We start from the raw sequence: 11,819 nt of genomic DNA on the forward strand, positions 1-11,819 counted from the left end.
GGCTTAGGGATTACGAGGGGGTGTAGACGCGGCTTTATCAGTGCCAGAGCAAACAGGTGGAACGCAGAGTCTGCTAGAGCGGTGATTGGTCAGGGTAGAGTCACGTGTAGTAATCAGGCAGCGCCATTGGTTCTGAGTCATAGCAGTGAAGAGCGTGACGATCTGTCTGCAGAGAGGAGCCATTTTACTGGCGCCCCATAACGCTTTACAAGTAGCCTTATCTCAGGCAAAATGGCGCTCAGACACCACCTGTAACGCAGTGTGTTCTGGAGACGTTATGCAGGCGCTTCCGTCACAGAACAGCGAAGAAACGCGTCGGCCATCATGGTCTCGGGCAGAAGGGAATTTGGGATCGTGACTAACGGCGAACTATGACGAGATGATCACAGGCTAGACGCACGAAACGGCGCCTATATCAGCGGAAAAAAACGTCATCCGAACCGGGAAGCGGCTCCCAGTACCAGGGAGGAGAGCGGAAGTGGGCGGACAGAGCGCCGGAAGTCGGGGAAGTTAGACGGTCTGTCCTCCTGCAGGCGAGAGGCTGAAGCTTTCTCCCGGTGTATTCTGTATCCATTGACATGGCGGAATCTTGTCGGACGGCGGTGGCGGAAGGAGCCGCGTCCAGCACCGTGACCGAGAACGAGGCCCAGCCGGTGAGTGACGTCATCAGACGGAGAGACAGACGCCATCGATGAACTTTAGCAGTTTTCCTCCAGGCGTGAAGCGGGGGACATGTAAACAGGTAGCAGGGGCCCCACTGCTGGGATTGGCAGGGGCCCCCGCTCTCAGGCACATCCTCTATCCCGTCTCTGTGGGACAACCTTCATGAGCTCGCAGATGGTCGTCACCACAATGGCGGACTGGCAGAGAGAATCCCTCTTAAAGGGGCATACTAAAAGGGATGACAGAATGGAGTGGCCGTAGACTGACGGGGGAAGAGGATGGGCCGTCGACTGACAGGGGGGGAAGAGGATGGGCCGTAGACTGACAGGGGGGGGAAGAGGATGGGCCGTAGACTGACAGGGGGGGGAAGAGGATGGGCCGTCGACTGACAGGGGGGGGAAGAGGATGGGCCGTCGACTGACAGGGGGGGGAAGAGGATGGGCCGTCGACTGACAGGGGGGGGAAGAGGATGGGCCGTCGACTGACAGGGGGGGGAAGAGGATGGGCCGTCGACTGACAGGGGGGGGAAGAGGATGGGCCGTAGACTGACAGGGGGGGGAAGAGGATGGGCCGTAGACTGACAGGGGGGGGAAGAGGATGGGCCGTAGACTGACAGGGGGGGGGAGAGGATGGGCCGTAGACTGACAGGGGGGGGAAGAGGATGGGCCGTAGACTGACAGGGGGGGGGGGAGAGGATGGGCCGTAGACTGACAGGGGGGGGGGGAAGAGGATGGGCCGTAGACTGACAGGGGGGGGGGGAAGAGGATGGGCCGTAGACTGACAGGGGGGGGAAGAGGATGGGCCGTAGACTGACAGGGGGGGGAAGAGGATTGGGCCGTAGACTGACAGGGGGGGGGAAGAGGATGGGCCGTAGACTGACAGGGGGGGGGAAGAGGATGGGCCGTCGACTGACAGGGGGGGGAAGAGGATGGGCCGTCGACTGACAGGGGGGGGGAAAAGGATGGGCCGTCGACTGACAGGGGGGGGAAGAGGATGGGCCGTCGACTGACAGGGGGGGGGAGAGGATGGGCCGTAGACTGACAGGGGGGGGAAGAGGATGGGCCGTAGACTGACAGGGGGGGGGAAGAGGATGGGCCGTAGACTGACAGGGGGGGGAAGAGGATGGGCCGTAGACTGACAGGGGGGGGAAGAGGATGGGCCGTAGACTGACAGGGGGGGGAAGAGGATGGGCCGTAGACTGACAGGGGGGGGAAGAGGATGGGCCGTAGACTGACAGGGGGGGGGAAGAGGATGGGCCGTAGACTGACAGGGGGGGGAAGAGGATGGGCCGTAGACTGACAGGGGGAAGCAAAGTATCAGATAATTTATAGGCAAATCTGCAAAAAGTATCACTTTATCCGTTACCACAGATCTTCCCCGTGTACAGTAACATCTTATACAACTGAAATAACTTTGTATTTTTCCTGTTTTCTATGGAATGACAGGTGAATAGCACAATGCAATGCCCATAGAGTATAATGGGAAGAAAGACGGGCCGTGGAGACGAGAACCATCTGACACATCAAATAAATCTGTAGCAGGCATACTCTCCGAACACAGTAGCATTAATCTAAATTGAGATTAGGTGGGATTATCATTATTTTCTATGGAATGACACCAAGAATGCCTATAGACTATAATGGGAAGTAAAATAGGATTTTATTTGTAGGTTAATCAGTGTTATTTAGCAATATTATGCCTATAGACTATAATGGGAAGTAAAACGTGACTTGGTGCCTGAACCCTTCAACATATCAAGTAAATCTTTAGCAGGCTTAATAACTCAAATCCGATGGTATATTCTAACATAGAGGCGTTCCCATGGTGATGGGGACGCTTCAAGTTAAAATATACCATCGGATTGGAGAAAACTCCGATCTGATGGTATATTAATAGGGACTCCTGACTTTACATTGAACGTCAATGGGGGACGGATCTGTTTGCAATTGCACCAATATTGTGTTAACGTCAAACGGATCCGTCCCCATTGACTTGCATTGTAAGTCTGGACGGATCCGTTTGGCTCCGCACGGCCAGGCGGACACCCGAACGCTGCAAGCTGCGTTCGGGTGTCCGCCTGCTGAGCGGAACGGAGGCCAAACGGTGCCAAACTGATGCATTCTGAGCGGATCCGCATCCACTCAGAATGCATTAAGGCAGTACGGATCCGTTCGGGGCCGCTTGTGAGACCCTTCAAACGGAGCTCCCAAGCGGAGCCCCGAACGCTAGTGTGAAAGTAGCCTACCTCTTCAAGTTCAGTGGGATTATTTAAAATTGAGATTAAGTGGGATTATCATTGGTTTCTATGAAATGACAAGAGGAATGACACAAAGGAATGCCCATAGACTATAATGGGAAGTAAACTGTGAGCTCATTTGCAGGTAAATCTGTGTTATGTAGGACATTAACCTTTACCGCCAGTGTTCCCTGGGTAGAGGAGCACATTGTAAATTTAAAATTAAAGCTTTTTTCCCCTATGGAATAAGATGTGAATGACGGAATGGAATGCCCATACAGTATAACGGGAAGTAAAATGTGATTTGGCGTGTGAACCATTCAACATGTCAAATAAATCTTTAGCAGACATAATCTCCAAGTTCAGTGGCAAATAATAAAGTGCAGATGAAAGGGGATTCAAAGGGTATAATGGGAAGTGGAATACCCCTAGAGAATAATGGAAATTACATTTTTGAACTAAAGACACGACCGCTTTCCTCCCGCTCATCAAACATAGGATCAGGACTAGGAATGGGCTCTGATTTTTGGGGTGGAGGATACATGGGGGCAACTACGGGTCCGAGCACACTACGGAATTTCCAAGCGGAGAAATTCCGTTCGGAAATTCCAACTGCGCGTCCTGCCCCGACCGATTTAGTCGGTGCTTGGGCAGCGCGGCCATTGCCGTTCCCTATAGCTGGCAGTGCGTTCCGCTCAATATTCCGCTGAAAGAATGAACATGTTCATTCTTTCGACAGAGAAATTTCAGCGGAAAGCGTCACCGCTGAAATTCTGTAGTGTGCGCTGTGCAGCGGAATCCCACTGATTGCAACGGGAACTCGGCTGCATCAACATTTCCAGGTGTAATTCCTGAGCAGAACCTTACTGGTAAAATGTAGGGGGGAACTGAAGAAACTCCTACGGCATGTTGGTATTACTGAGAATGAAAACGGACAAGTTTATAGAAAATGTGTAAATACTTTATTTTATTTAAAACTTTTCTTATTTAAAGGGGTAATCCAGGATTAGAAAACCTACAGTTTTCTTCCAAAAACAGCAGCACACCTGTCCTCAGGTTGTGTGTGGTATTGCAGCTCTGCCAAGTGAATACCACCCACAACCTGAGGACAGGTGTGGTGCTGTTTTTGGAAGAAATAAGCTCTGTTTTTCATTTTTATTTTTTTTTATTATTTTTTTTATTCCTGAATAACCTTCTTTAGTTTTTTTTAGGGGTGCACCGAAATTCCGGCAGCCGAAAATATCGGCCGAAAATGTACCTAATCCATTTCGGCCGATATTGTTACATATCGGCCGAAAATATGGGGTGTGGGATTTGTCACCCACCAAGTAGCTCACCATCTGCGGGCGGGCGCCGGGCGGGCGGTTTACTTTAAGTCACTGCATCTTTATTTTACCTTACAATCGTGACGCTCCAGTACAACTCTGCAGGCAGAGCGGAGGGCGGCGTGACGTCACTTACTCACGTGACGCGCCTGCTCCGCCTCCTTCATTCATAAAGTGGGCGGAGCAGGTGCGTCACGTGAGTAAGTGACGTTACGCCGCCCTCCGCTCTGCCTGCAGAGTTGTTACTGGAGCGTCACGATTGTAAGGTAAAATAAAGATGCAGTGAGTGATTAGTCTGCCGGGGCTGTTATGGGTAGGGGGATCGGTCTATGGCACTGCTATGGGTAGGGGGGATCTGTGCACTGTTATGCCCATAACAGTGCACAGATCCCCCCCTCCATAACTGCACCACCCACAGATCCCCCTCTCCATAACAGCGCCACCCGCAGATCCCCCTCTCCATAACAGCGCCACCCGCAGATCCCCCTCTCCATAACAGCGCCACCCACAGATCCCCCTCTCCATAACAGAGCCACCCGCAGATCCCCCTCTCCATAACAGCGCCACCCACAGATCCCCCTCTCCATAACTGCGCCACCCACAGATCCCCCTCTCCATAACTGCGCCACCCACAGATCCCCCTCTCCATAACTGCGCCACCCACAGATCCCCCTCTCCATAACTGCGCCACCCACAGATCCCCCTCTCCATAACAGCGCCACCCACAGATCCCCCTCTCCATAACAGCGCCACCCACAGATCCCCCTCTCCATAACTGCGCCACCCACAGATCCCCCTCTCCATAACAGCGCCACCCACAGATCCCCCTCTCCATAACAGCGCCACCCACAGATCCCCCTCTCCATAACTGCGCCACCCACAGATCCCCCTCTCCATAACAGCGCCACCCACAGATCCCCCTCTCCATAACAGCGCCACCCACAGATCCCCCTCTCCATAACTGCGCCACCCACAGATCCCCCTCTCCATAACAGCGCCACCCACAGATCCCCCTCTCCATAACAGCGCCACCCACAGATCCCCCCCTCCATAACAGCGCCACCCACAGATCCCCCTCTCCATAACAGCGCCACCCACAGATCCCCCTCTCCATAACAGCGCCACCCACAGATCCCCTCTCCATAACAGCGCCACCCACAGATCCCCCTCTCCATAACAGTGCCACCCACAGATCCCCCTCTCCATAACAGAGCCACCCACAGATCCCGCTCTCCATAACAGAGCCACCCACAGATCCCCCTCTCCATAACAGAGCCACCCACAGATCCCCCTCTCCATAACAGAGCCACCCACAGATCCCCCCTCCCTCCATAACAGCGCCACCCACAGATCCCCCTCTCCATAACAGAGCCACCCACAGATCCCCCTCTCCATAACAGCGCCACCCACAGATCCCCCTCTCCATAACAGAGCCACCCACAGATCCCCCCTCCCTCCATAACAGTGCCACCCACAGATCCCCCTCTCCATATATAATATGATTTATTAAATTCATGAAAAAGAATTATTAATAAAATCATAAAAAAAAAAGTATTTTAAAAGTATTTGGGCAAAAAGGCAGTTTCGGTTTTCGGTCAAGGGCATCCTGAAGTTTCGGTTTCGGACCAGAATTTTCATTTCGGTGCACCCCTAGTTTTTTTGCATTCAACAGAATTTTTTTTTTTTTGTAGAACAGGAATCAAAAATAGTAGGGAGGCAAAACCAAAGAAGGGATAGGAAGTGGGGAGGGGGGTCAAAATAAAAAGTATACAAATAAACATCGACATTTCTGACCCAGCAGGAAAAACACGAGACTCCGAGACAAAAAAGAACGCCGGGGTAAACCAAGGCGGCGCCGTAGGGGAGTGTATGGAGTAGCAACGTACATTGTCCGAGAAAAGCGTGAACAAACCAAGAACAATGGTACAACAAAGGGGGAGATTTATCAAAATCTGTACAAAGGAACAGCTGACGGTTGCCCATAGCAACCAAACAGATTGCTTCGTTAATTTTTCAGATTTTATTTTATTTTTTTACAAATTAAGGGTAGGGTCACACTGAGCGCATACGCAGCGTATTTGACGGGAAGCAGAAAATACGCTGCGTATGCGCTCAGTGTGACCCTATCCTAAGGGTGTATTCAAACGTACCGTATCCTGCACATATTTGATGCTGTAGATTTGACATTGTGTTCAGTCATTCTATAGAAAAAGGTTATAATCCAAGGTAATTTTCATTTTACAATGTGCTCCTCTTCCCAGGGAACACTGGCGGTAAAGGTTAGTTTCCTACATAACAGATTTACCTGCAAATGAGCTCATGGTTTACTTCCCATTATAGTCTATAGGCATTCCTTTGTGTCATTCACCTTGGCATTTCATAGAAACAACGATAATCCCACTTAATCTCAAATTTAAATAATCCCACTGAATTTGAAGAGTAAGCCTGCTACAGATTTATTTGATATGTTGAATGGTTCAGGCACTAAGTCACGTTTTACTTCCCATTATAGTCTATGGGCATTCCATCACTTTTGCATTCTATAGAAAACTGTTATAATCCAAGGTAATTTTCATTTTACAATGTTCTGCTCTACACAGGGAACACTTGCGGTAAAGGTTAATGTCCTACATAACACAGATTTACTTCCCATTATAGTCTATGGGCATTCCATTGTGTCATTCACCCTCGTCATTCTGCAGAAAACAGTGATAATTCCACTTAATCTGAACATTAAATAATCCCACTGAATTTAGAGAGTATGTCTGCTAAATAATTATTAGATATGTCAAATGGTTTTGTCTCTAATTCAAATATTACATTTCCATTATTCTCTATGGGCATTCCTTTTAGTATGCCCCCTCTTAAAACCGCTCTCCATTCTGGCTCCTAAACTCCCCGTATGATTGGCATCTGTGTATTTAAAGGGGTTGACCACTTTCTAATGAAATTTTCGAGGTGACCTAGCAGGCACGCTGACGCACCCATGGGTCCCCTGTATAACCAGTGGCTGGCGGTCGGGGGATTCACTGTCATAACCCGCGGCCCTCCGGTTGTTGCAAAACTGACCAACTCCCAGCGTGCTCGGACAGCCTACAGCTATTAGAGCATGCTGGGAGTTGTAGTTGGGCATGCCTTGCTTTAGCTCATGCATAACGGCAGCGCAACCTCCTGGATCTGCACTGAGCCTGCAAGTAAATCACGCGACGGCCGCCATCTTTGGAGTCCTTGACGGGACCCATGGGCAGCGTGCGTGCCCGACCAATGAGCCGGGTTACACTTCCTCATGCCAAGTACAGGTCAGGTCTAAATCTCCTTTATATAGTGGTCCGTCCCTTTTTTTTAAAGGGTTTCTGTCACCAGATTTAACCCTATTAAAGCCAGCTTCCTCACCGCGCCTGCGCCGAATACTGAACGGCGCGAGATTTCACCAGAGCACAGGGCTGGGCGACGGATGCGAGCGCTGCCTGGCCCTGTCAATCAGGACTTGGAGGGAGGCGACAAAGGTGGGAGAACGGAGCCTCTAGGAGCAGGAACAACCCCCCCCTCGATCCTAGAGGCTAATTAGCACATTATGGGACGGATGTGGTCCTGTGGGCTTCTTTCCAGTAAAATCCACTCTGAGACTCTGATCTTGTCCCCTTGTGACGGCCACGCACATCCACGGGAATCTCTGCTGCTCTGAGACGTTTGTTGTCTATTTGCAGGAACCGCGCTCGCTGACCATAAAACTGAGGAAGAGGAAACCAGATAAGAAAGTGGAGTGGACGTGCGACACTGTGGATAACGAGAACCTGGGAAGGCGCTCCTCGAAATGTGAGAGTCAGCAGAGACGTGTCTTCGCGGGCAGACCGATCAGCCTTGGTGTCTTTGAGGCCTTCACAACCTCCTGAGAAGGTTGAGGGAGGGGTTGACCAAAGTGGATAAGATTAGGTTTTGATATATGCAAATGAGCCTCTAGAAGCAACGGGGGCGTGGTCATTACACCTAGAGGCTCAGCTCTCTCTGCCACTGCTGGGCCCTCTGCACTTTGATTGCCAGGGCCGGGTGTGATGATGTTTACACTGCCTGGCCCTGTCAAAGTGCAGAGAGAGCAGAGCCTCTAGGTGTAATGACCACGCCCCCGTTGCTCCGAGAGGCTCATTTGCATATATCAAAACCTATTCTTTCTCAGCAATGCGGGCACATACTGTATGAACAAGGGCCAGACAAGGGAAGCGCACATGTAACAGGTCAGCCAGTGTCATAGGGACAGAACTGCTGACAGATGCCCTGTAAAGTCTTTATCCCCGTTTCTCTTAGGGCTCACGCACATGCCCGTAGTTTCTGTTCAAAAAATGCGTATTGGATCCATTCATTTCAGTGGGGCTGCAAAAGATGTAGTAGACCGCACGATATGTGCTGTGCGCGTCCGTTCCGTAGCCCCGCAAAACAAATAGAACACGTCTTACTCTTGTCCGTTTTGCTGACAGGGATAGGACTTTTCTACGGAAGTTAAAATAAATGGCGGCGTGCACTCGGCCGGGATCCATGATTCGCGACCTTAAGCCTCATTCAGACGTCAGTGTTCGGTCAGTGATTTCCATCAGTGATGGTGAGCAAAACCAGATGCGGCTCTGAACCCAGAACAGGAGCAGATCTTTCCCTTATACCTCATCTCTGTGGAGGATCCAGTCCGGGTTTTGGCTCAGAATCACTGACCGAACACTGGGGGGGGGGGGGAATAATTGCACGGACTATAGTTACCATGGCAACACACACGTTTTTAACCCCCTTGCCCCCTCCTTCCTTCCTAATACGGCTAGAACTGGCGGCTTCCAGGTCTGTCCTACCATCTTCCCAATCTGCTTCCATCCCCGTGACTCATTTTCCTGGCTATATTAGGAACGTCGGTGACATCTGAGAGTGGGCATTTGTGGATCGTCCTCATCAGGTTACCACGGTAACGGATAATTCATCTCAGAAACGACAGAGAATTGGTTCTCAGGTGCCGGTGACACGTGAGGCTCTTCCCTTTGCCTGTGTGGTGTATGGAGGGCAGCTCCGGTTTGGGCCGACCACAGCGCCGATCCCGGCCTCCATATTCCTTCCTGAAAGCCAGAAGTATAGAATCTAGTCATGCGCTAAATACCCGCATGTAACGCACAGGATATAGAGAGCCAGCATTGCTCCGCCATGTCTGCCCGGCGTTACTAAACTGAGGCCCAAATCCATTCAGACCACTGCACAGCTGGCAGTGCGGACATATAATCCATCGCTTCCCCAGGTGCCTGAATAATGTTACTAGTTTTTATTATCCGATTATGCACATACAGTGCTAGGAAGACATGACATGTCAGGTAGAGATAGCACTGCCTCCATGCTTCTCCTTGTAAATGAGGTAGGTACAGACAGTAGAGCCTCCCTTTTCCACTTTGTAAATGATGTAGGTGTGTATATTACTGCCTCTCTTTATCTCCCTCTAATGTATATAAGCACAGGCAGTACTGCCTCACTTTATCTACCTGTAAATTATATAGACACAGATAGTACTGCCTCCCTGTCTCACCCTGTAAATGATGTACAGTACAGACCAAAAGTTTGGACACACCTTCTCATTCAAAGAGTTTTCTTTATTTTCATGACTATGAAGGCATCAAAACTATGAATTAACACATGTGGAATTATATACATAACAAACAAGTGTGAAACAACTGAAAATATGTCATATTCTAGGTTCCTCAAAGTAGCCACCTTTTGCTTTGATTACTGCTTTGCACACTCTTGGCATTCTCTTGATGAGCTTCAAGAGGTAGTCCCCTGAAATGGTCTTCCAACAGTCTTGAAGGAGTTCCCAGAGATGCTTAGCACTTGTTGTCCCTTTTGCCTTCACTCTGCGGTCCAGCTCACCCCAAACCATCTCGATTGGGTTCAGGTCCAGTGACTGTGGAGGCCAGGTCATCTGGCGCAGCACCCCATCACTCTCCTTCATGGTCAAATAGCCCTTACTTTCAAAGTTTTCCCAATTTTTCGGCTGACTGACTGACCTTCATTTCTTAAAGTAATGATGGCCACTCGTTTTTCTTTACTTAGCTGCTTTTTTCTTGCCATAATACAAATTCTAACAGTCTATTCAGTAGGACTATCAGCTGTGTATCCACCTGACTTCTCCTCAACGCCACTGATGGTCCCAACCCCATTTATAAGGCAAGAAATCCCAATTATTAAACCTGACAGGGCACACCTGTGAAGTGAAAACCATTTCAGGGGACTACCTCTTGAAGCTCATCAAGAGAATGCCAAGAGTGTGCAAAGCAGTAATCAAAGCAAAAGGTGGCTACTTTGAAGAACCTAGAATATGACATATTTTCAGTTGTTTCACACTTGTTTGTTATGTATATAATTCCACATGTGTTACTTCATAGTTTTGATGCCTTCAGTGTGAATCTACAATTTTCATAGTCATGAAAATAAAGAAAACTCTTTGAATGAGAAGGTGTGTCCAAACTTTTGGTCTGTACTGTAGGTACAGATAGTACTGCCTCCCTGTAAATGATATAGGTAAAGATAGGGGTGCACCGAAATTCCGGCGGCCGAAAATGGGCCTAATCCATTTCGGCCGATATTGGTACATATCGGCAGAAAATATGGGGTTTTAATGCTTGCCGTTTTACATCGCAAGCTGCGATGTAGGAGCAAGCGGGGACTCGGGGAGGGACTGGGAGGAGGATCTGGGGGCTGGCAATAGCGGCGGGGCGGTGCAGTCAGTGTAGTATAGCCCCGTCCCGCCGCTCCGGTATACTAATATAAGATGTCATATTCATTTATTGGTTATTAAACATGCCCCCTCAGTCCTATTACTACCTTACATCCTAATCGCCACTGTAGAATTCAGGCAGGCCAGGCGGGCGGCAGCGTAACTCTCGTCATGTGCCTGAATGAAGCCGGCGGCGCAGGCAAGTGACGTCAGTGAGAGACGCGCCGGCCGCCTGGCTTGGGCTGCCTGAATTCTACAGAAGCGATTAGGATGTAAGGTAGTAATAGGACTGAGGGGGCATGTTTAATAACCAATAAATGAATATAACATCTTATATTTGTATACTGGCGGCGGGGGGGGGGGAGGCGGGGGCGATCTGTGGATGGCACAGTTATGGGCTGGGGGGGGTCTGTGGATGGCACTGTTATGGGCTGGGGGGGGGTCTGCGGATGGCACTGTTATGGGCGGGGGGGGGGGGTCTGCGGATGGCACTGTTATGGGCTGGGGGGGGGTCTGCGGATGGCACTGTTATGGGCTGGGGGGGGTCTGCGGATGGCACTGTTATGGGCTGGGGGGGGGTCTGCGGATGGCACTGTTATGGGCTGGGGGGGGGTCTGCGGATGGCACTGTTATGGGCTGGGGGGGGGGTCTGCGGATGGCACTGTTATGGGCTGGGGGGGATCTGTGGATGACAGACACTGTTATGGGGGGGGATCTGTGGATGACGGACACTGTTACGGGGGGGATCTGTGTCTGGCACTGTTACAGGGGGGGGGGGAAATCTGTGGCTGGCACTGTTACAGGAGGGGATCTGCGGATGGCACTGTTATGGGCTGGGGGGGGTCTGTGGATGGCACAT

The 11,819-nt window shown here is 50.6% G+C and overlaps 1 protein-coding gene across 1 annotated transcript; it reads left to right on the top strand.

The window, feature by feature from the left end:
- The first annotated feature begins 240 nt into the window (after nucleotides 1-240).
- LOC120985011 (E3 ubiquitin-protein ligase PPP1R11-like) lies at nucleotides 241-8,148 on the top strand. Its single transcript, XM_040413454.1, has 2 exons — nucleotides 241-653; nucleotides 7,932-8,148. Exons 1-2 carry the CDS (start codon nucleotides 579-581, stop codon nucleotides 8,115-8,117), a joined length of 261 nt encoding a protein of 86 aa, XP_040269388.1. The 5' UTR covers nucleotides 241-578; the 3' UTR covers nucleotides 8,118-8,148.
- Nucleotides 8,149-11,819: the final 3,671 nt, after the last annotated feature.

Source organism: Bufo bufo, unplaced genomic scaffold (assembly GCF_905171765.1).
Source record: "Bufo bufo unplaced genomic scaffold, aBufBuf1.1, whole genome shotgun sequence".
Classification (NCBI taxonomy): domain Eukaryota; kingdom Metazoa; phylum Chordata; class Amphibia; order Anura; family Bufonidae; genus Bufo; species Bufo bufo.